Source organism: Microtus oregoni, unplaced genomic scaffold (assembly GCF_018167655.1).
Source record: "Microtus oregoni isolate MIOR12 unplaced genomic scaffold, Mior012 000015F_ref0000493, whole genome shotgun sequence".
NCBI classification, from domain to species: domain Eukaryota; kingdom Metazoa; phylum Chordata; class Mammalia; order Rodentia; family Cricetidae; genus Microtus; species Microtus oregoni.
Genome location: NW_024543074.1, coordinates 27,946,356 through 27,970,065, shown reverse-complemented (window position 1 = coordinate 27,970,065; position 23,710 = coordinate 27,946,356). Strand labels below are relative to the sequence as shown.

Below are 23,710 nucleotides of genomic sequence, written 5' to 3'. Positions count from 1 at the left end.
GCCTGCCAGGATGAGGCCTGCTCATCTTGGTGGCTGCTTTTGAGCAGCATGATCCATGGGGTGGCAGTGGCACTGGTACTCCTCCATTCCAGCTCTAGCAGAAGTCTTTCCCTCAGTCAGAGACTCAGTCAAAATCACCTGCACATAGCCAGGCCTTGCCCAGGAAGTGATTCACCGCACTCAGGGTGGGGCGCTGGTGTTTTGGTTTTTTTTGTCCAGAACTGTAGAACCACACTTGAGACCCAGAATTCCTTCCCATCTTCCCTAACTCTGAGTTTATATTGTGTTTTGTTTGCTCTTTTTTAGGTTTTGGTTTTGTTTGTTTTTGGATGGGGTCTCACTGTATCACCTTGAACTGTCTGCACTACGCTACACTTGGCTGTTATGTTTATTCTGACCACTGATTTAGACATGCAAATCAGCCAGATGGGGATCTGTGGTGTTCTTTGTTGGAGGAAAACACCTCTGTGTGTTGAGCCAGGCAAAGAAGGAGTTGAGAAGATGATATGATCTTGGAGAGGCATGGGGAGATCTCAGGTGGGCATGCTGTTGGAGTGCAGGCCTGGGGCGGAGCTAGGAAGGTGACCTTCGGGATATTTATACTTGAAGGACTATCCAGAACCAGATCTCTTGGTGCTAGGAGGAAAAAAAATAGTCAGGACCAAGTGAGGATTGACTTTGGAAGACAGAATTTTTACTTGGGTTTTGAGGATTGGGGGGTGGGGCCTCAACAGGTGCAGCCCTTTTTCACACAGTCCTTACGCAATAGGCTTGGATTCAAATCCTGCTACTCACAGTGTGATCTTTGACAAACAGCCAGCTCCACACCTAGTTTTTATCCTTTATAAAAACGAGAATAACAAAACCCATACAATAGGGCTGTTGAGAGCATTAAATAAAAGTGCTTAGCCTGGTAGATGCTTATTATATAGGGGGTAGTTGTGAAGCCCCTTCTATTGAAGAGAGGGAGTCTATAGCTCAGCTAACATTCTCTCCTGACCTAGTGTTTTGTTTAAGAAGGAGAAAACCAGCCAGTCAATTGATTTCATAATTGTTGTAATGAGTCACAGCCCCAGGTGTGGGTCTGGAATTCTGGAGCCTAACTCCCATTTGCTTGTCCAGGAACTCTCCAGCAACTCCTAAAAGTCTTCCAAAGTCCCTGGGAGAAAGAATGACTTGAAAATTTTATCCAAACATGAAACTCCTGTTTGACTTGTCCCTGAGTCAGGATTCCCAGCAATCCCTGGGCAATGTCTTTGGCCCTGCCTGTGTGTGTGTGTGTGTGTGTGTGTGTGTGAGTGAGAGAGAAAGAGAGAGGGAAGGAGGGAGGGAGGGAGAGAGAGAGAGAGAGAGAGAGAGAGAACGCTGTGGACCCACCCAGGGGAAGCACTCAGCCGGAGGGGACAGTGTAGTGGGAGTCCAGTTGGGATGTGAGAGGCAGGGCATCTGTATAAACATGCAAGAGCTTTACTTTACGTAAGGGCTGGGTAGTGAGGAAACATGTTCTTCCTTTGGAGTCCTTGGGTCTTCCCTCCCCTCTAGCCTTGGCTTGGTTAACTCTTAACTGTTCCTGTTCAGCTTAAATATCATACATGACCTTAGCTGGCCTTCTTTCTTTCCTCATCATGTCTTCTTTAATCTTTCTAACTTGGTGCTTTTTCTTTGGTTTCTTATGGCCATGTAACTATATCTTCCTTCAATAGATGCTTTGCCAAGTAGACTGTAAACTCCCTGAGGGAAGGAACTCTTTCTCGTCTGTGTATTACCTGCCACATTCCAGATTCTGCTGCCTCTGCATCCCAGCTACTTCATTTAATTAAATAAAAGATTTATTTTAAGTGTATGAGTGTTTGCCTGCATGTATATATGTGTATTATATGTCCCTGAGGAATCAGAAAAGGGCATGGAACCCCTGGAACCAGAGTTACAGGTGATTGAATATGGGGACCATGGGTGTTGGGAATTGGTCATGTTCCTCAAGAGCAGCAAGTACTCTTAACTGCTGAGCTAGGTTTCCACTGTTGTTCCCACCTAAGAACAGGCTGGCTTTGAACTTGTGTAGCACGGTGACCTTGAACTTCTGATCCTCCTGCCTCCACCTCTTGAGTGTTGAGAATACAGGTGTGCACTTCCCGCTTTATGAGATGCTGAGGATGGAACCCAGGGCTTCATGCTTGTTAGGCAGACACTCCCAGCTGAGGTACACCCCCAGCATTAGACAGTTGATTTATATTTGTGTGTGTGTGTGTGTGTGTGTGTGTGTGTGTGTGATGTGTGCCATGACACTCATGTGGAGGTCTGAGGACAACTTTTTTGTTGTTGTTGTTTTTTTTGTTTTTCGAGACAGGGTTTCTCTGTAGCTTTGGAGCCTGTCCTGGAACTCCCTTTGTAGACCAGGCTGGCCTCGAACTCACAGAGATCCACCTGCCTCTGCCTCCCGAGTGCTGGGATTAATGAGGACAACTTTATAGAGGTTTTTTTCCCCTTCTTTTTCTTTGTTTTTTTTGTTTTTCAAGACATGATTTCTCTGTACAACAATCCTGGCTGTCCTGAAACTCGCTCTGAAGACCAGTCTGGCTGACATCCACCTGCCTGAGATCGAACTCACTGAGCTCCGCCTGCCTCTGCCTCTCGAGTGCTGGGATTTACAGAGTTATTCTTCTCCTTCCACCTTTATTTATGTTCCAGGGAATGAGTTCAGGTCACCAGGCTTTTACAGCGTGTGCCTTTACCCACTGATTGATATTTATTGAGTGAATGCATGGACTGGCTCATAGAGTTGGTGTGAAAGGAGTCAGACTGTTTCTTGGGTACAAGAGAGCCAAGCCTGGTGAAAAGTCTGGTGACTGTGATGGTGTCGTCCTGCTGGCAAGGACACTCCTTCTTACCTATGTCCCTTTAGCTGTAATTTCTTCTGGGTTGGTTCTTGGTGGAGCTATCTAGTCTCCACCCTGTGGAGAGTAATCCCTGCCTTCCTTTCTAATGTGTGATTCAGTCTTTCTTACACACCCTGCTGGCCCTACCCTCCACCTGCTCTTCTCGCCCTGACTCAGCCTGGCGCCTCTGTGCTCATTGCTTGGTTCTCTTTGTTGGCTTCTGAACACTTTAGACCCTTCCAATAGGCTCTTGTTTGGGAAGGAGGGGGTCGTTATCTTTCTGCCCTTCTCATCTGGCCTCACCTTTCTGTCTCCAGTGGTGCCAGGGATTGAACCCGGGGAGTCCTCTGTGTTGGGCAAGTGCTTGCCCACTAAGCTTGCACCCCCACTGCTCCTTTTACTTCTTGTTTTGAGACAAGGTCCTAAGTTGCTCAGACAGGCATGGATAACAGACATGTGCTGGATAACAGACATGTGCTGCCAGACCCAGCTGCTCGTTTCTTTAGCTTCTTATTTTTACTTCTCTTAAGGCATCCTATTGGACTTGTATAATTAGAGCAGTATCGCGCTTAGGCAGAGCACGGGTCTCCCTGGCTCTGTGAACTCCTGATTCGACAGTAGGAGGCGGGCAGTGAAGTGCAATGATTTGTTTGTGCTGCAGCTGGAAATCAGCAGGGAGAAGCCTTGTTATTACCCAGCCCCTGATTACTGTGGAGTCCTCCTCCGTTAGTCTGGTATCTGCCAGAGTGAATGGGCTCAATGTCTCCTGCCTCTCTCCATCCTCCTGCTTCCAGGCCTGCCCTTCCCCACCTCGCACAGAACCTACCATTTCCTCAGTCACCTGAATCCTCTCGGTTCTGCTCATGCTGGTTTCTTTCTCCTAAGCTGCACCCTTTTCACTCTAAGTACTAGAAACATCGACCGTCTTAGAAAACCACCTCTTGCCACAGTTTCTCTGTCATGTGGGGTCGATTCTTCATGGTGACTCATGCAGATTTGTAGCATGTTATGGACTTGAGACTGTAAGAGGCTAACTGTAATACTCATTTGTCTAAATGACATAAAAGGGTGAGCGCTGTACCCAGGCCCTTTCGTTATTGGCACCATGAAAACCTTAACTAAGGCTAACTGTCAACCACATCTGGGCTCCCGACTTCTTTCCACACCAGCTATAGCGCTTGTCCTTCGGATCCTCTGAACACTCTAGGGCTTTCAGGTGGGGTTGTCACCTCTGTCCTTCTCATCTGGCCTCATACCCCTGCCCACCAAGCTGCACCCCAGTGCTCCTTTCACTTCTTGTTTGACACAGGGTCCTAAGTTGCCCAGACAGGCCTTGAGTGTGTGGTCTTCCTGCCTCCATCTCCTGAGCAGCTGGATAACAGGCATGTGCCGCCAGACCCAGCTGCTTCTCGAAGTCTGTTCTCCAGGAAGCCCGAGCTTCATCTCTTTGTGCCCTCCTGCTTCCTGTGGTCTTTGGACCCTTACTAGTGTTACTGTTTGGTTTTTACCAACCTTAGGAAAGGTCTATGACTTTTTTTTTTTAATCTCCTTTCTGGTAATACCTCCTCACCAAGCATGTAAATCATTGGGTACTGATCCATATGACCCTTCCCCCAAGTCACTTTTAGAGAACCTAGTTTTCTTCCCTCCTTTTCTGGAGACAGGATCTCATGTAGCCCAGGTTGGCTCACACCATGTATCTGAGGATGACCTTAAGCTTCTGACCCTCCTACTTAGTGAGTGACCCTCCTACTTAGGCAGATGCAGGTGCCACCATCTGCCTGGTTTTATGTGATGTCAGCTCAGGGCTTAATATATGCTAGGCAAGCACTCTACCAACAGTAGGGTTCACTTTTAGTAGCCGCCCTCATGAACTTAAGTGTCATTTCCCCCATGGTCATTTTGAAAGGACATTGATGACCCCGATCTAACGTTGGAAACCACTGCTTTAAGGGACAATTTTCTTTTATTTCTGTATTTGTGTGACAGAAAATTCAGCCCTGGCTGTCATCGACTTGCTCTAGCAGAATAGACAGGCAGGGAATTATTATATAAAAATGTAATTGGTATCCTGAAAGGGTGACTGCAAGGGTTCTCTGGAAACGGGACACTTCCTGTAGGTAACCATGTTTAAATTGAAATCTAGAGGGATGAGCATGAGCTGTCCAGATACTGTAGAGGGGAGTGAAGAGCATGTGTAAGACAGGCTGTGGTGCAGTAGAACCGAGATATCCAGTAACATCTGGGCCTCCTGCCCACATAAGCATGAGCATTGGTAAAGCCCCATGTAATTTAGATCCCTCAGTGCGGGATTAAAGGCATCCGCTACCACCTCTTGGCTCCATGTAATTTAAAACATTTTGAATTTTATTCTGTTTGCTACATATGGGTGTTGGAGGACAGGTGCTTTTAACTCTTAAATTCAGGTCACCAGGTTTGTGCTACAAGTATACTTAGCTGTTGAGCCATCTCTCTGGCCAGAAAGTCTCCGTGTAAATCACACTATACCATCAGATGGAAGACTGAGCATCTGAATGAGAAGCAGCCATCTCTTTGACTCATGGATGCCAAATGAGATCTAGTGGACAGAACTAGTAGGGCCAGTGTGGTGTTGTCATCAGAACCCTAAACAGGCTTGAGTTCCAGCTTTAACCTAGACCAGTGTTCTCAACCTGTGGGCCATGACAACTTTGTGAGGGGGGCTTGTCAAATGACGGTCTTCTAAGATCATCAGAAGACACAGATATTTATATTATGATTCATAACTAGCAAAATTACAGCTATGAAGTAGCAACAAGATTAATTTATGGTTGGGAGACACCTTAACATGAGGAACTGTATTAAAGGGTCGCAGCCTTAGGAAGCTTGAGAACCACAGCCCTAGACAGACATTGCACTTCTCAGAGCCTTGGTTCTCTTATCTGCGCAGCTTTTTGCAGGTCTGCGGCTGGATAATGACTGAAATCACTTTAGCGATTGTGAGTGCAGTAGGGCGAAGGCCGCAGCCATGAGGTAATAAACCAGTTCTGCTACTGTGGATGCACTAGATGTACAGCGCGCTTATTCCATTCCTTTACTTTTTTGTTAATTTGTTTGTTTGTTTATTGAGACAGGTTTCTCTGTGGAGCCCTGGCTGTCTTAGAACTCACTCTGTAGACCAGGCTAGCCTAAAACTCAGAAATCCACCTGCTTCTGCCTCAAGGTTAGGGTTAGTACTGAGATGAAGGCTTATGCCACCAGTGCTTGCCTGGTTTTTGTTTGTTTGTTTGTTTTAGCTTGTTCCACATTAAGGCCTATATTTAACATGGGGGGTCACTTGGGAAGGAGGGCTGGAGAGATAAAGACAAGATACCACCTCAGCTGCCTGGAAGATCTGTGGGATTCTTAGACCAAGGACGGGGTTGGCTTGAATGACCCCCCTCCAATAGTCTCCTCCAGACTTGAGTCTAGGGGGCTGGCCCTCTGGCCTGCAGCTCTCTTTCCCTTAGAAAGCTCTGGAGGCAGGCAAAACCTCAGATGCAAGCTGTTTATCTGTCAGGTTTTTTCAGTTTATTTTTAAAATTTCTGACTGATGGTATTTATTTTTTCCTTGTCCCTTTCTCCACTTTCCCAGCTCAGAAAGGGACCATCTGTCCTTGCCTTGCCTGTGGCCATTTTAGAGTCCCATCAGGCTGCTTGAGTTTTGGTTCCTTTTCTTTTCCTACTTCCCCTGCTGCCTGACTAGTGTGTGCTCTGCACTGTACCATGAGCCTTCCTCATGCACACCTCCTCATCTGTTGGGCGTCTGTGCAGACCTCCAGATCCACTCAGGCAGCCTGCCTAGAGACCCTTCTGAGTCTGCAGAGTCTGTGGGGACAACAAAACCCAAGTGTGGAAGTAGGGGAGACTCTCCACTTGCAGTAGGCAGGGCGCCCCTCTGCTGACTCGTTTCTGATGAGAATGCTGTTTGTGTTCATGGATGTATCCTGTTCTAACTTGTTTCTGTCTTTGCATGTATCTGCAAGAGTGAGTGAATGTGTGTGTGTGTGTGTGTGTGTGTGTGAGAGAGAGAGAGAGAGAGAGAGAGAGAGAGAGAGAGAGAGAGAGATTGAGATTCATACTTCATCCTGGCTTACAAGCCCAGGAGGAAGGAGTTACAGCCATCCTCTCTTAGATAAAAACCCATCTTGCTTTCTCTCCTCTCCTCTACTCCTGAAGCTTACTTAATTACTGTAAGAGACACTTCAGAACACGGATACACAGAAGACTGGCTGTTCATAGTGTGCATTCAGAATACAGAGAGCTGATCAAGTTTCCCAGTGTGAGAGGGAGGCCTACAGAACTTAGCGTCCTTTTTTGACAATGAGGAAGTCTGGGAACATGGATATTGGAGGACTTTGTGAGAGCCTGGTTTTCTTGTAAATGGGCATGCTAAATGATGGGAATTTGATGAGGGTTTTGGCCTTCTGAGCTTTTGTACATTTTCTTCCCTGCAGGTACAGGCTCATTGAAGAGGGATTATCTAGGGAGCCGCCCTTCCCCTCCATCCACCTCCTTTCTCCCCAATGATGTAACCTGTCTCACCCCTTGACCTGGAACCTGCTTTCCACAGTTAGCCATCTGAGGTGGGAATGGAGTCAAATAGCATGCTTGGTAGATGGAGACCTAACTCAGATCCCACAGGTCCCCTGTTGAGGAGGCAGGAGTCTGACCCTGCATTCCCTTTGGGTTCTTGGAACTGTGTCTGGTGTGTCTCTTCTTAGGCATGAAGGCAGGGGTGATTGCATGAGACTTTCTTGTGTCTCCTTCCCCCCCCCCACCCCAGTTTCTTTCTTAGATATACTGTTGCTGACTTTCTCACAGCCTATTTTTTTTCCTCTTGCACGCATCCTTAATTATCTAAATGAAGGATGTCGAAGACTGTTCCTGCTTTACCAGCACACTTGCCTCTCCCTCCAAATTTCTGCCTGGACTGGGAAAGGTCTATGTGGCGGTGGGCCTTAAGCTGTTGGGAAACCGTTACTCTTTCCTGGTGCTGAGTTAGCCATCGGGTTGCGAGTGGGACTGAGGGGTAGGTTTCAAGGTTAGATGCACAGTATTTACTGTTCTAGTGTTCATGTTAATGTTTGCAGTGCTTTGAAGGAGCTGGGGAGTTTATGAGAGATGAAAAATTCCCTCTTCTAAGCTGTCCATTGGTTCTGCCACTGCCTTTACCACCTCCACCCACCACCCACCCCCGCCCTTGTGTGGGCCTTCTGGATTACAGGAAGAGCTGAGGAAAACAGGCCCATTGTTTTCAAATTCAGGCAGAGAGGCAGAAGTCTGCTCTAGCCTCTGAAATGGTACCAGATACATAGAGACTGCCAGGGTGAGTTACCTGACTTGGACTTTTGTGCCACCTCTTGTTGTTGGTCTTTAGAGCTCAAGTTCCCATCTCTTCCTGTGTAACCCCTGGTTCTGTGCTCCCCTGGTCCCTTCTGTATCACATTTCCCCCAAGTCTCTTTTCTATGCTCTTGGTCACGGGGGAAGTCTGCAATGAGTGATGAGGTGGACTGCAGGGAAGGGGTTGCTCCCCTTCCAGCCTCACTACTGGCTGGCCATGACTTAGCCAGTCCTCCCACACCCTGTAGCAGCTTCACCTCCTGGCACAGTTCCCATGGGGCAGGGAGCAGTGAGGCAACCTTGCTTGCATTTTAGAATGGCACTGGCTGCAGTTGTGTGGCCTGCTGAGCATAGCTAAGCAAATTACTGCTGGGCTTGAAGCACAGGTGAGACCAGTCCTTCTCTTGTTTCTACTTAGCCTTTTTTGTTTTGTTTTGTTTTTAATGTTTCTTTATTAAGGAATTCTTCTAAATTTTATGGTTCCAGATCTTTCTACCATTCTAGCAGCTTCTCTGGAATTAGTAATGGATCCTTAGAGATCTGAATTTCTATAATTATAAGACTCACAGATCAGCAGAAAGGCACGGGTCCAGCTTCCTATCCTACATCCTTCCCTGCAGTTGCTTCATAAGCAATCTTACCCTTCACAGTGTATCACATGTAACTAGCCCTCCATATTTCTCTCCCCTCTTTGTTAGTGCCTGATTATTAAGCTAGAGCCAGGTTCTAAGAAGGTATTCCTCGATGCTGGCTATTGGTGATGGTCTGTATTTGTTTTTTTTTTGTTGTTGTTGTTTGTTTGTTTGTTTTGGTTGTTGCTTTCTACACAGTCCTGGCTGTCCTAGAACTCACTGTGTATATCAGACTGGCCACAAACTCCCAGAGATCCCTCTTTGCCTCCTGCTGGGATTAGAGGTGTGTTCCACTCTGCCCAGCTTGGTCATTACCTCCAGGAGACTCATGTACAGGAAAAGCCAACCCATCAGGAAGTACTTTGCCCATTTGGAGATGGGCAGTCTGAAGTGCAGTGGTAAGGGCCTGCTGTTAGAAAGAGGAGTTGTTACTGGAATGAGGGTGGGGTCAGAGTTCTAACCCCAGCTTTGAGCCACTTCTAAGAAATATCATCCCAAGCCTGTCTGCTAGCTTTCCTTTGCCTGTTCTATTATCATTGCCTTTTACCTGGGACTCCAGTCTGACTCAAGGCTGTTCTCTAAGTTTCTAGACTGTGAGAGTAGAGTGGTTGGGCTTGTTCCTCTCTTTCCACGTCCTACAGCCTGGACTCATGCTTCCAGCAGCTGAGGTTGTTAGTTTCTCCTCTGCAGCCCCAGCCCCCACTCCTGCCTCTAGCAGGATAGCCGGAGTAGTCTGACAATACATAAAGCCTTTTCATTTTCTCTTGGGAAGTAACAAAGCCTTGTTTCTAAACCAGTCTCAGGCTGTCCTAGCACATAGAAATTGCTCCTTTGGTCATGTCAGAGAAGGGATAAGAAAATGTCAGCTGATGATGGGTTCCACACATCAGAGTCAAAGCTGGGCTTGCTGTGGTCCACTGTTCATGGTCCCCATGGGAACTATGGGAAGACATAAGCAACAGAAGAGGTCAGGACCTTGAACTCATTATGTAGTCAGTGAGTCAGTGATGGGCTTGGACTCATGATCTTCCTTTCTCTACCTCCCAAGTGCTGGAATTACAGGAGTATGTTATCATATCCAACTCATATGTAAAGGTTTGTCGTCCCTCCCCTTTTTTGGGTAGTAGCTCACGGTAAGGACTAGACTGCCCTTGAACTCAGAGGTCTGCTTACCACTGCTTCCCTAGTGCTGGGATTAAAGGTGTGCACCACCATAGTTGCCATATGTAGAAGATTTAACATATGTAAAGGACGAGAGGCTAAGAAATGCTTAGTCATGGAAGCACTAGTAAGAGGAAGGAAGCAGCCAGAGCCTGACTGCATGTGCCTACTGTACACACAACAAAGTCATTTTGCATATGCCACAGATTCAGAGCTGAAGGGAAGGCATTGCTGAGGTTCATTCATGCACAAGTCTGCCTAGCCCTCATTTCTGTGTGTACCACCCAAGTGCTGTCTTCACCCTGTTCAGCTGTGTAAGGTAGAATAGCAACATGTGGGCCAGCTTGTTTGGTTGTAAGAATTTACTTAGAATAGGTCAAATAAAGGGGTGGTTGATTCTGGAACCTCGCCTCTATACTATTTAACAGGCTGCCGACCTTGAGCAAGTTACACACCTTATGTTGTGTGACAAAACTTTCCAGGGAAGATACAACACACCAGATAGGGAGCCCACAACAGACCAAGTACAGATACCACTGAAGTCCAACTTGGTGGACCAGTGCGTTCTATTGGGGTTCCTTATGGGACTGGGGGTGAGGGTTTTCCTTATAGGGGCAGACATGACTCAAAGACAGCTGCATTGCCAAAGCCCACCCCAGCAAGGGTGACAGCTCACAAAAGCTGGGGACCTGGAACATGCTGCATAGCCTGCAGTGTTGCAGAGTGTCCCTTCCAGGTGCCTCAGTTGGTCTAAGCCTCTTCTAGAGAGGCTTCTGGTTCTTCCAGACAGCCGACCAGTCTGGCCTGAGCCTTCTTGCAGCTTGGCTCTTGGCTGAGTTAGTCTTTGAGGGACTCACAGCTTTAATTGCTTATTCTCACTGAAGGAGCCTAGTGGATCTGGTCAGTTTTAGGGACTTCCTGAAGCTATTTTGAGTTGTTTATCTTGTTTAAGGATCTTGCTGTTGGATGGAGTGTTTCAATCTTGTAGGAAACTTATACAACACTTTGTTGTGACTTTTGAATCCACTGGGATAGACCAAAGTCTTAGTTTCAATTTAAATTCAGATTAAATGAGTTTATCTTACTGCTAGCAGGGCAGCAGCCTTGGGGAAATGAGCCTGCTGTGCTAAAGGGGCTAAAGGCAGGGTTTATACGGTGAAGGTCAGAGGTGCGCATTGCAGTTGTCTATGGGATCCACAGCTGCACAAGAAATTGTTTTACTCCCTCAGTTGTTTCTCTTTCCCGTTATATAGGAATAAAAAGACCACCTCATCCTTTAGCCATCATGGGAGTTATGTGTAAATTATTACCCAGGTCTGGGCTAGACCAGTTTATTTCTGGGCAGGCAACAACACAGTGCCATCAGGTTAGGGCTGGCTGTCACACCCCTACACCTTCACAATCCAAATTCCTAGTTTGTGAGAGTCCTGCATCTACCTACCTTATAGATTTATGTGAAGATTAAATCAGTTGCCATGTGTAAAACAGCACAGTGCTTGTCTGTTAATATTGGGGTTTACTGACTATGATAGAAGCTTGCTTCCTTGCTCTGGATGACCTTGAACTTGAGCTCTGCCTGCCTCAAGTGCCCAAGTGTTGGGGGATCGATCACAAACATGCGCTACCCTGGAAAGTCAGTATTTCTTTTCTTTCTTTCTTTTTTGTTTTTAGTAATTTATTTATTTTTATTTTATGTGCATTGGTGTCCTGCCTGCATGTATGTCTGTGTGAGAGTGTCAGACCCTCTGGAACTAGGGCTACAGACAGTTGTGAGCTTCCATATGGGTGCTGGGAATTGAGCCCAGGTCCTTTGGAAGAGCAGTCAGTGCTGAGCTACCTTTCCAGACCCCGAGGTTAGTATCTTTTAAGATTGGGAACCTTGTTGGAATTTTGCTGAGCATCAGAACTGAGTGTATGATTCCGTAGACCACAGATGGTTGTGTATTTCTGGAAACAGTGTGGGGTCATCTTCTTTTTTTTTTTTTTTTTGGTTTTTCGAGACAGGGTTTCTCTGTGGCTTTTTGGAGCCTGTCCTGGAACTAGCTCTGTAGACCAGGCTGGTCTCGAACTCACAGAGATCCGCCTGCCTCTGCCTCCCAAGTGCTGGGATTAAAGGCGTGCGCCACCACCGCCCGGCTTGGTCATCTTCTTTAGTTGGATTGCTTAGGGGCAAGAGTGTTCTAGCTGGCATCCCTCTGTCTTGGACCGGCAGTGTTCAGTCAGGAACCCAGTTCTTCAGCTCTCACAGCTCCTCAGACGACAGGGGCTGGGAGCTGGCAGCGTAGGCTTCAGGCCTTGGAGTTAAGATTCTCAGGTTGGGTCTTGACTTCATCACTTCCTACTTGTGTATGACTCTGGGCATGGCATGTAACTGTTTTACCCTTCCTTTCCTGTGAGGCGGGCATAACAGTAGTACCCTCCAGACTTTCCAGGAGATCTTAGGTCTGAAGTGTTTGACAGTACCAGGAACAAAGGAAGTGCTTTAAAACTGCTACCAGTGAGGGCTTGGTGGCTAAGCACTCACACTGCTCTTCCAGAGGTCACAACCTGTGACTCTAGCTCCAGGGGAATTTAGTGCCTCTCACCTGTTGGGTCCTCTGGACCTGGAGTTGCACACAGTTGTGAGTCACCATGTAGATGCTAGGAACCAAACCCAGCCCTTGTACTGAGCTAGCCCCTAAATTGCTCTTTTTTGTTTGTTTTTTGAGACAGGGTTTCTTTGTAACTTTGGATCCTGTCCTGGAACTTGCTCTGTAGACTAGGCTGGCCTTGGACTCACAGAGATCCGCCTGCCTCTGCCTCCCGAGTGCTGGGATTAAAGGCGTGCACCACATGGTCAAGCTAAGTAGTTATTTTTAGTAAGTCTTTTTGAGATATCACTCACATGCCACAAAACCTACTATTTGAAAGTATCTTAGCTGGGTGTAATGAGTCCCAGGCCAGTCTAAGCTACACATAAACCCTGTCTCAAAGTAAGTTGGTCATTTTAGAGAGGCTTTTAGTATATTCAAGACTTGTGTGATCATTGCACTATCTAATTTCAGAGCATTTCCATCAGCCCTAAATAAAGCTGTTCTCATTAGCAGCCACTATCTACTTCCCTCTCTGTTCAGCCCTTGGCAATCACTTTCATTTCTGGATTCACCTCTCATGAATACATGCATAATGGAATCATAAAACATGTGGCTTTTTGTGACTGGCCTCTTTCCTAAACATACCTTTTCTTTTCTTTTAAATGGAGTATCAAACTGTAGCCCAGGATTACTTCAAACATAATAAGTTCTGTTATTTTCAGCAATGTTTTATTATTTCATTATGTAGATACAATTATCAGTTGACATTTGGTTAATTATGCTTTAGGGCTTTTTTGCATAGTTTTGGGGGGGTGATGTTGTTGTTGTTTTTGGTTTTTCAAGACAGGGTTTCCCTGTATAGCTTTGGAGTCTGTCCTGGAACTAGCTTTTGTAGACCAGGCTGGCCTCAAACTCACAGAGATCCGCCTGCCTCTGCCTCCCAAGTGCTGGGATTAAAGGCGTGCGCCACCACCACCCGGCTTGAATAGAATTTTCGCTCAGTGTCAGGCCTTCTGTGGCTCTTTGGAACAGGGGCTACTAGGGCCCCCAAGAACCTTATCCCAGCCCAGAAGCTACACGGCCAGCACAGAAACCAGGATTCTCTTACTGCTTACAGGTGACCCTGGTGGCCACCTCCATACTGTGTGTATGTGTGCATGTGCCTGTGCATGCACACACGCTTCTGAGTATGCATATGTTTGCTATTTGCACATGTGCATACTCGAGACTGCGAATCAAACCCAGGGATTCATGTACAGTGGGCAAGTGCTCTGTCATTGAGCTCCCAGACCACTATTTGTCTTCTTTTGTGGATGAAGTGTAGCAGGAATCCCTTAAAAAATATTTTAATTGCATTTTTAATTAGGACTGTGTGTGTGTCAGTGTGGGTATATGAACATTAATGCAGGTACCTGTTGAGGCCAGAAGGGTGTTGGATCCCCTGGAACTGGAGTTCCACACAGTTGGGTGCTGGCTACTGAATTCTTGTCCTCTGTAAGAGCAATGAGCACTCAATCACTGAGCCATCTCTCCAGTCCAGGTATCTTTTTAAAAATATTTGTTTATTTACTTGTTTATTTGTATTTGTCTTTGTAGGAGCTGTGGGCTGCATTCCTGCCGCCCCAGCTCCTGGTCGCCTGGCTAGCTTATGCCCCGAAATAACAACACACAAACTGTATTCTTTTAAACACTGCTTGGCCCATTAACTCTAGCCCTTACAGGCTAATTCTCATATCCTGATCATCCCATCTCTAATAATCTGTGTAGCATCAGTCTTACTGGGAAAGATTCAGCATGTCTGACCTGGCAGCTTGCTTCATGGCGTCTGCCCGGGAGAGGGGAGCATGGCCTCTGAGCTCACTTCCTCTTCCTCCCAGCATTCTGTTCTGTTTACTCCTCCCACCTATGTTTTAACCTATGAGGCCAAGCAGTTTCTTTATTACTTAACCAATGACCTTCCTCCATCATTTCCCCTTTTTCTGTAGTTACTGTTCTATTGCTGTGATGAAACACCATGACCAAAGCAATTTATAAAAGGAAGGTTATAAATTGGGGGTTTGCTTACAGTTTCAGAGAGTTAATACATGATTGTCATGGCATTTAGGCCTGCCACCAGGCCTGAATGGAGCAGTGATAAGAGTTTAACATTTGATCTGCAGGAAACAGGCAGAGAGAGCTAGATGGGGGTCTGGCATGGACTCCCAGTGACACACCGCCTTCAGCAAGGCCGTTCGTCTTAATCCTTCCCAGTCTACCAATTGAGAAACAGATATTCAAATATATAAGCCTATGGGGACCATTTGCATCCAAACCACCACACTTGTATTTGTGTGTAGGAATGCATGCCACCATGTACATGTGGATGTCAGAGGAAAAATTGAGGGAATGGGTTCTCTCTTTAACACTTACAAGTGTTTTACCTGTATGTATACCAGCTGCACACCTGGTGCCCTTGGAGGATTACCTGGGACTGGAGTTATGTGGATGCTGAGAATTGAACCTTCCTCCTGTAAGAGCAGTAAGCTACACACACACACACACACACACACACACACACACACACACACTCACACACACCTTTTTTGACATAGGGTTTCTGTTATGTAACCTGGCTTCCTGGAACTTTCTGTGTGTCCTCCTTTTTTTTTTTTTAAAGGAAACAAAAGAACCTTCCCCCCCCCCCCCCAAAAAAAAAGGTCTAATTTGTGCTGTTCAAATAAGGGCAGACCCTTAAAGAAAGCTGATTCTCCCTCTCCTTGCCGGGTCCTCGTCAGTCTGAACTTGTGTAGGTCCTTTGCATGCTGTCACAGTCACTGAGTTCATGCGTGTAACTGTCCTGGTGTGCCTAGAAGCTACAATTTCCTTGTCATCCAGCCCCTCTTCCACAGCCGTCCATGACTTTCGGGATGTGTGTGCTGTTTAGGTTCGCGTTCCACAGTCTCTTACTCATACCATTTACAAATTGACCAGTTGTGAACCTCCATGTTAATCACCATGTACTGCAGAATCAGTTAACTTCTCATCTGGAGGCTGAGAGGCACTCATCTATGATGTGGATCAGTCACTAGGAGTCTGTAGGATTCTGTGTATGTTTGTGCATGTGCTTGTAGGGGAGGACACTACCATTGTTATCTCTACTTCTCCACCTTACCTTCTGTGACTTAATCTCTTTCTGAGCCTGGAACTCATTGATTGGCTAGACCGGCTAGCCAGCAGGCTCCAGATATACATACCATTCCCCCAGGTTTTAAGGCCTACATTACCACATCCACCTTTTTTTGTGGGAACTGGGGAGCTAATTTAGGTCCTCATGCTTACACAGCAAGCACTGAACCAACTCCCAAAGTGTCCCCTGCCCTTTTGATAGACTCATTTATTGTGTTCCAGCTAGATCCAGACTCAGACTGTAGCTGAGGATAACCTTGAGCTTACAATCTTCCTCTGTCACTACTGGAGTGCTGGGATTCCAGGTGTGCATCACTGTACCAACTGAGCTAAAGCTTGGCTTTTTACTTGTTTTTTTTTGGGGGGGGGGGTATATTATTGGTTAAGCTAGTCTCTGACTCATTCTCCTGCCTCAGTCTCCCAAGTAGCTGAGACTAGAGATGTATGCCACCATGCATGCGTGGCCTGCTTTAGGTGTCACGTATTAGAAACTGTTACTGATTCAAGGTTCTGAAGGCTTTCCACATCATGTGCGTCCACTCTGACTAGAAGAGAACAGCTTTGTGGAGGTGCTCTTCTCCTTCCACGTCCACAGGCGAAAGGTGCCTTCTTGACCACAGCAGGGCTCAGGCTTACCCATCCTGGTCTTTAGTATCCTTTCCACTTGGGTAGCTGACTCGATCGGAACTGGGGAGGCTAGGAAGGCCTCCAGCGCTCATTGCAGCATTGCCAGGCCAGCAGGGAGGCCACCTGAGCTCTTTCCAGGAGCACTGTAGCCTCTGTAGAGGCGCTTCGCCTTTGAAGAAGGTAGCCAAGGACAAATTGTATTTGAAGGGCTACATTTGTTTTTTAATTAGTATACAAATCAAAACTAAACTTTTGTGTGTCTAGGCATTCTGGGTATGCAGAGAATCGGGCACCATTGGGTTTTGTCACTACTGTAAAGCAGAGGACAATATTCTGCTTACTCTGGAATAAAAACATGCGTACTCCTGAGTTGGGAATGTAGCTCAGAGGTGGAACATTTGCCTGACAAGTACCTCAGAAACAAACACAGCGGCAAAACTTGACAGATGTACATATGCACATATATGTTATTTGAAATTGATTCCTTGGTCAGGCAGTGGTGGCACAAACTTTTAATCCCAGCACTCGGGAGGCAGAGGCAGACGGATCTCTGTGAGTTCAAGGCCAGCCTGGTCTACAAAGCGAGTTCCAAGACAGGCTCCAAATCTATGGAGAAAAAGAAAAGGGAAAAAAACAATAAAAATACCTCAGTTCCTTTTTTCTCCCCCTTTTTGTCTTCTTCCATCAACCGGCATGAGAAATCTACCCTATTTTGAGAACCTTGCATGACCCCGCTGCCTTCTCTAGGCGTCATCTGATTTCCCTCTTCCGCTCTCAGAATGTTCTGGGAGGGTGCTCCTGCAGGCTTGATCTCCCCGCCCTTCCCCTCCCATTTCCTCCGGCCCCCACTCAGCTTTCCGCTCCCACAAGTACAGTTCCCTTGAATTTTCCCTGGTTGTTTAGAGGCTGTGGCCCTTGGGGTCTCTGCAATGTCCTCTGACTGCTCAGTAGCATTTTGAGACTTTGTTGTCACTCTGTCCTCCCCACAGGATGGCCTCCAGAGCCACCCATCCTCCAGTGTTCCTCAGGCTAGGCTTGGCGTCTTTACCCCACTTTCCTGTGCCCTTTTCTCTTCATACTTTGTCACCCACTCTCAGGCTCCTGAGTGTCTCTGCCTCTTGATCAGACCTTGTTTTTAATGACATGATAGAATGCTCCCACGCTTCCTGACTTCTCAGACGTAGTGTCTTAACCACGGCACTGTTCCTCAGCAGGCCATGAGCTATGTCACTCTTCAGTCTCCATCTGTGGTTGGAAACACCCAGGCTCCAAAACTCTCAAGTTGTGTCTCCTCTTGAGCCAGTTGGACACTGAATTAAAGCCGAAGTCTCTCTCCAGAACCATAAAACAGACTTTGTGCTGAGTCTGTTCCTTGTCAGCTTGTTGAAAGAAAATGAGGCTTGAAACAAATACTTGGTCAAGGACATACAGCTGATGTCCATGTTCTTGCCAGGAAGCTGCTTCCTGGTGCTTGCTTCACCACGCCAAGCAGTCTCTCAGTGCTATTTGTGCTTTCAGCTGTCTTAGGACGTATAATCAGGCATGTGTGCCGTCGTGTCAAATGATGAGGTGAGGCATTTCTCAATATGGCTGAGCTGGTGTGACTGCTTGAGAAGCTGCCGTGGAGTTAGCGCTAGCGTAACAGGTGCAGTGAGATGAGGTGCTCATCAGTTTTCCTGAACCAGGGCTCAGCCCGTGCAGGGCAGATGGGATGGAGGCACTCAAAGTGCTTACTGGTTGACTCATGATGGGCATACCGAGGTCGGACTGTCTTCAAGCAGTGGGGAATGCTGCAGAAAAGAGGGCTCAGAGTTAAGGAGGATAAAAGTGCAGGGGCTAAAGGGAAGGATGAGGCGGGAGGATCTGTAGGAGAGAGGGCAGAACAGATGGGTCTGAAGTGGCAGCCAGCAGAATTGAGAGTAAACCAAGGACATGGCAGAGAAAGGACCGGGTGACCAGCACAGGGGAGGAGCTACAGAGCATGAAGTCAAGTGGAGAGTTAGTGAAAAAAGGTGCTGCAGCTGATTAGTGGGGCCAGGTGCTGTGACCAGTATGCCACCAGTCTCCCTCCCATCCTCTGAATCCTTTCCTGCAGAGGGGGTCAGAAAGCAGAACTGGAATGCACTGCATCTGTGTCTGAGTGCATGGGTCTGCCCTCAGATGACCTCATTCCTCAGCACCCAAATACATGAAAAAAGGCAGATCGAGAATTTTGATTATAAAATTAAACCATTTTTGTGTTGAATTGAGCTCATGGTGAAATATCACTGTGCCTTTAGCAAGCCGTCATATTCAGAAAAACCACACCCACCCGTCTACTTTTCTGCCTCCCTCTGCTGAAAGAACTGAAGTTGGAGTTAAGGAAACTTCCCCAAAGCCAGCAACTAGAAGCCTGAGGACTGATGAGCTCCTCCCAGGAGGATCCTCCAGGAACTGTGTTCTCTTTGGGCCTCCACGTCTAGAACTACAGCTAGACAATGCGGCTTCATGTTCCTTGTGGTCATCAGGGTCAGGCAACCCTTTTTATTGGCCTCCGCCCCCAACACATGGCAGCCATGCTCCTATTGCCTTGAGTCTTGTTGATCTCTCAGACCTGTTAAGGATGTTTTAGAGCCTGGGCTAGTGACATGGCTCATCAGGTAAAGGTGCTGCTGCTAAGCCTGATAACCTGAGTTCTGTTCCCCAGGACGCACAGGATAAACACACAGAGCCCCACAAGTTTGCACTATGTCAAGCAAGGTAGAAGGAGAGGACGATGGTCTGAGTTGTCTCTGCCCTCCCTCCACACAGGCATCATGGCGTGCATGCGCCCTCACCCACACAGATACTTTTTGGTAACTAACTAGACATGAGGTCTGTAATCAAAGGCTAGGAGGAGGCCCCTCCATTGCTGTGAGATACTCTTGGGGAAGATGGGATACCCGGCTGCTGAGTGCCGGGTCTGGCTGAGACGTGGGACAGATTTGGAGAGCAAGAACTCAGGCACTTCCATGAGGGAGTTTCCCAGCAAGTAAATGCGCAATCATAATGCCTTGTGATCCCTGCTGTGAGGGAGCCAGGGCGTGTTTCTGCCCTCCACTTCCTCTTTGAGAAAATGGACAAAGTATGGTGTATATATTCCTAAAGAGCCTTGGGCTGTGGTCTCCACCATGCCCAGACCCTCTCCCTATAGAGTCCTTCAGTGCAACAGGATGTTTTTATTTTCAGAAACCCTATATTGGTTCTTAAGATCAGCAAGAGGGGGATGTTAGGATAATCAACAGAGACTTCACATGTTGCCTGGGGAGTTGATTCCATGGTGGCATCCTCACTGTTGGTCCCTCCCTGCAGGGATTGGAACAGACCTGTCTTTTCTGCAGGATTGTGGGGGCAGTCCTGCCAGGAGGGTGTGGGTGGCCTTAGGGTAGGATGGCAGATATGTCAGAGACCAAGCTGCCTGCTGTGAACCAGCAGGAGGGGGGCATCTTTGGAAGCTTTGTTCAGCCTGTGGGCCTTCTCCTGGCACTGCGTGGCTCAGAAAAGGAGGGCAGGCAGAATTCAGTCCAGCAATAAGAGGCCTGTTCTCCTTTTGTGGAGGTCCTTCACATGCCCCGAACACTTCATGTACTAGCCGGAGGCCCTGATTTTAAGAGGGCTAGGGAGGGGAAACCAAAGGGTGGTCCTGCCATGGCTCATCTCTGCCACCCCCCACCCTTTTAAATTAATTTATTTTTATTTAGTATGCATTGATGTTTTTCCTGTATATATGTCTATGTGAGGGTGTCTGATCACCTAGAACTAGAGTTACAGACAGTTGTAAGCTTCCATGTGGGTGTTGGGAATTGAACCCAGCCCTTTGAAAAGTAGCCAGTGTTCTGAACTGCTGAGCCATCTCTCCAGCCCCTCACCTCTGCCTTTAAAGTAATATCAATAATAATAAATTCTTATTGGCACATGCAGCCAGCCTGGGTCCTGGTACTTTGTGAACATTACCTCACTGAAAGTTTAGATCACCCAGCAGTCTGTTTACTGCTGCTGGAAACAGATTCCGAGTTGGCCAGTGAGTTGGGAATGAAGAGCATGTCTCCACCTGGGCTGTGACTTCCATGTTCCCCCTTCTGACTCTTCTCAGAGAACATTAACTCCGACCACCCTGCAGTCTGCTAAGTGATAGTCTCCCCTGCCACTCATGTCCTGATTGACACCTTCCCCTCCAGTCCTTGTTGAAGTGATAACACTTTGTTCTCCTCCCTCCTCCCAGGACCCTGCAGGAATCTTTGAGCTGGTGGAGGTGGTTGGCAATGGAACCTATGGACAGGTGTACAAGGTGAGACATGGGACAGACATGCAACCCTCAAACCCGTGGGGCCTCTTTAGAGTAACAGAGGAAGTGGGTCCCGGGTCCGGCAGTCTGAGGGAAGCTATAGGAGATGACAGAGGCTGGGAACCCCTCGGGGAAGAAAGAACAGACCACAGAGAGAGCAGCAATAGAAAGAAGAAGGGAGACATCATCTCTGAGTGTAGACATGCTCCTGGGTGTGGAAGGAACCAGAGTGCAGCCGATGGTTATGGGATAGGAAGCAGAAAAAGCACATGGGGATGTAGGTGTGAGGGCTCACCTGGAAATTCACAGTTGATGCCAGAAATGTGGGTTGACACCTCCCAAGACCACAAGGAGGCCTGGGGCTGATGGGACCTCACTGGTGGCCTGCAGAGGAAGCTGCTTTCTTGACCTCCTGCAGCTGCTTGCAGCAGGGAGCCAGCCAGAGCTCAAGCCTCTTGCTTTTGAGCTGCTTCTCTTCCCACAGAAGTGGCATTTCCTCTGCTCCTGATTAGCTTTTCAGCTTGGCCAGCTCAGCCCTCTCAAGTGGCCAGACCTCCGCCCATACATGCAGTGTCTCCATAATGAAGGGGATGTTTGGGGTGGGTGCTGTCCCCAGAACATTTAGTCTACTTCCTCGGCTCAAGGCACAGCTCCAGACATTTCCACAGGGGCCCTGCCTCTCTGCGTCTCCCCTGGGACTGCCAGCCTTTCATGTACCCCTTTCGCTTTGTAAGCCTGGGCTTTGGGGGAACAGACAGCGCACCGCTCCTGCTGAGTTGTGTCCATATAGATAGATAGCTGTGCTTTCTGTGCTTGGGCTCATGGGTGGCTGCTGAAGACAGGACGCGGTGGCAATGCCCATGTCCTTCCCATGAACAGCTGCTATCCCATCCTGCTCTTCTCAGGAAGCCTGGGACTTTGTTGTCCAAGCGATTGATGGTTCTTAACGAGGGATTTCAGAAGGGTGGGTGGGGTGGAGTTGGAGCTGAGGTAGAGAAGACTGTGGCACAAACACACTGAAGGTTCCCACCTTTAAACTGGTGACTGTAGGTCTGGCACACATCAGCTGGCCCTTTTGTGTCCCTGCGTTCCCTACACTCTTTCCCTGATAACATAAAACACCTTGGGCATGAGGTTGATCCAGGGAAAGCCTTACTATCTAGAGTGGCTAGACCAGGAAAGCACCAGACATTTTATCTTACATAGATGAAGGCAAGGATTAGCCCTTTTCCAGCCTTCATTAGGATATGGAAGTTTCTTTACTTTAGCTTTCAGTGTAGAGAAAAGTCCCTGCTAAGGAAGCCAGCACAGAACAGGGGCTCGGTCCTGCACTTCAGGTGTTGTCTAGTAGAGCCTTCGTCTTTGCCGAACTTTATCTCTACAGCCTAGAAATGTCTGGGCAGTTGGATGTTAGCTGTGATGGCTCAGGAGCCTCCCTTCTACCTTCTGCTTTGTAAAGCAAGGCATCTAACTCCATGAAGGGCACATTCAAACGTAGAAAAATGCTAAGAGATGGCTTTTCCCAGACTCAATCTCTCTCCATTATTTTACTAAGTGAGCATGTACCCTGACCCTCCACACCCTCTGTACTTGAATTTCTTGCAGGGTCGGCATGTCAAGACTGGGCAGCTGGCTGCCATTAAGGTCATGGATGTCACAGAGGTAGGGAATGGGGTTGGGAAGGGCAGGGCTGGCATCGAAAAGGGGCTGTAGGCTCAGGCCTTACCTTCCCCCTTATGCCTAGGATGAGGAGGAAGAGATCAAACAGGAAATCAACATGTTAAAGAAGTACTCTCACCATCGTAATATTGCCACCTACTATGGGGCCTTTATCAAGAAGAGCCCTCCTGGGAATGATGACCAGCTCTGGGTAAGAAACGCCCTTCCTGATCTTCCAAGTCCTTCTGCTTTAGGTGGCCAGTGTGTATTCTGACATCCCTGCCTTCATTGTGGATCACAGGAACCTCATGATTCACCCAGAACTCTGCTTTTCAGTCTCCTCTACCCAGTGTCTTGTCCCCTTGACAGGGATCCTAGTGTTTGGCTCCTCCACCAGACACTTCACCCTGACTAGTTAGTAAGCACTTCTTAATCAGTAAACAATAGAATATAGAATCTTGGTCATGGCAAAAGATGGGGGTGAGGGTGAGCGGCAGCTTAGTTCTTTGGGTTTTCTGTCTCTCTCTCTCTCTCTTTTTTTTTTTTTTTTTTTTTTTTTTGGTTTTTTGAGACAGGGTTTCTCTGTAGCTTTGGAGCCTGTCCTGGAACTAGCTCTTGTAGACCAGGCTGGCCTCTAACTCACAGAGATCCACCTGCCCCTGCCTCCTGAGTGCTGGGATTAAAGGCCTGCACCACTACCACCTGGCAGTAGCTTAGTTCTTTGTGGGGCTGGAGAGATGGCTCAGAGGTTAAAAGCACTGGCTACTCTTCCGAAGCTCCTGAGTTCAAGTTCCAACAACCACATGATGACTCACAACCATCTATAATGAGATCTGGTGCCCTCTTCTGCCATGCAGGCATACCTACAGGCAGAACATGTATACATCACAAATAAATAAATCTTAAAAAAAAAAAAGTTCTTTGTGTCTTTGAACACAATTTTGGGAGAGCCATCAAATCAAAGTGAGCAGCAACAGGATTCAGGCCCATCCTGGCAGTACACAGTCCTGGGTGATGATTTGAGCCAGAGCCTACTCAAAAACCTCCTGACCCAGACTGTTCCTAGGAGTCATTTGCTCCCTAGCTTGGACATGGATGCCGCAGATTTACCCATTGTGGTGCTGAGCCCATAAGCTGAGGGGACAGCGGCAAGAGGCATCACTGTGGCTATTGGGAGTTTTGGAGAACATGCTGGAAGTCAGGTAGACCTTAGCTATTTAATAAGCATCTTCTGTATACCCTGCAAAGTTGAGCATGAGTCATGGCTCCAAGGATTTGGGAGGACATATACAATACACCATGCTGTGTTTAGTGGGAGACCACTGAAGATTGGCAGCTAAGCCATAGTAGCC

The 23,710-nt window shown here is 47.6% G+C and overlaps 1 protein-coding gene across 11 annotated transcripts in view; it reads left to right on the top strand.

Annotated features, from left to right (window-relative positions):
* The window catches only part of Mink1 (misshapen like kinase 1), a 54,357-nt gene that overhangs the window by 13,359 nt on the left and 17,288 nt on the right, over positions 1 to 23,710 (top strand). For all 11 annotated transcript variants that reach the window (XM_041665745.1, XM_041665744.1, XM_041665746.1 and 8 more), the window contains exons 2-4: positions 20,637 to 20,702; positions 22,305 to 22,361; positions 22,444 to 22,569. In XM_041665745.1, coding sequence (XP_041521679.1) covers positions 20,637 to 20,702; positions 22,305 to 22,361; positions 22,444 to 22,569 — 249 coding nt within the window. The remainder of the gene's footprint in view (positions 1 to 20,636; positions 20,703 to 22,304; positions 22,362 to 22,443; positions 22,570 to 23,710) is intronic.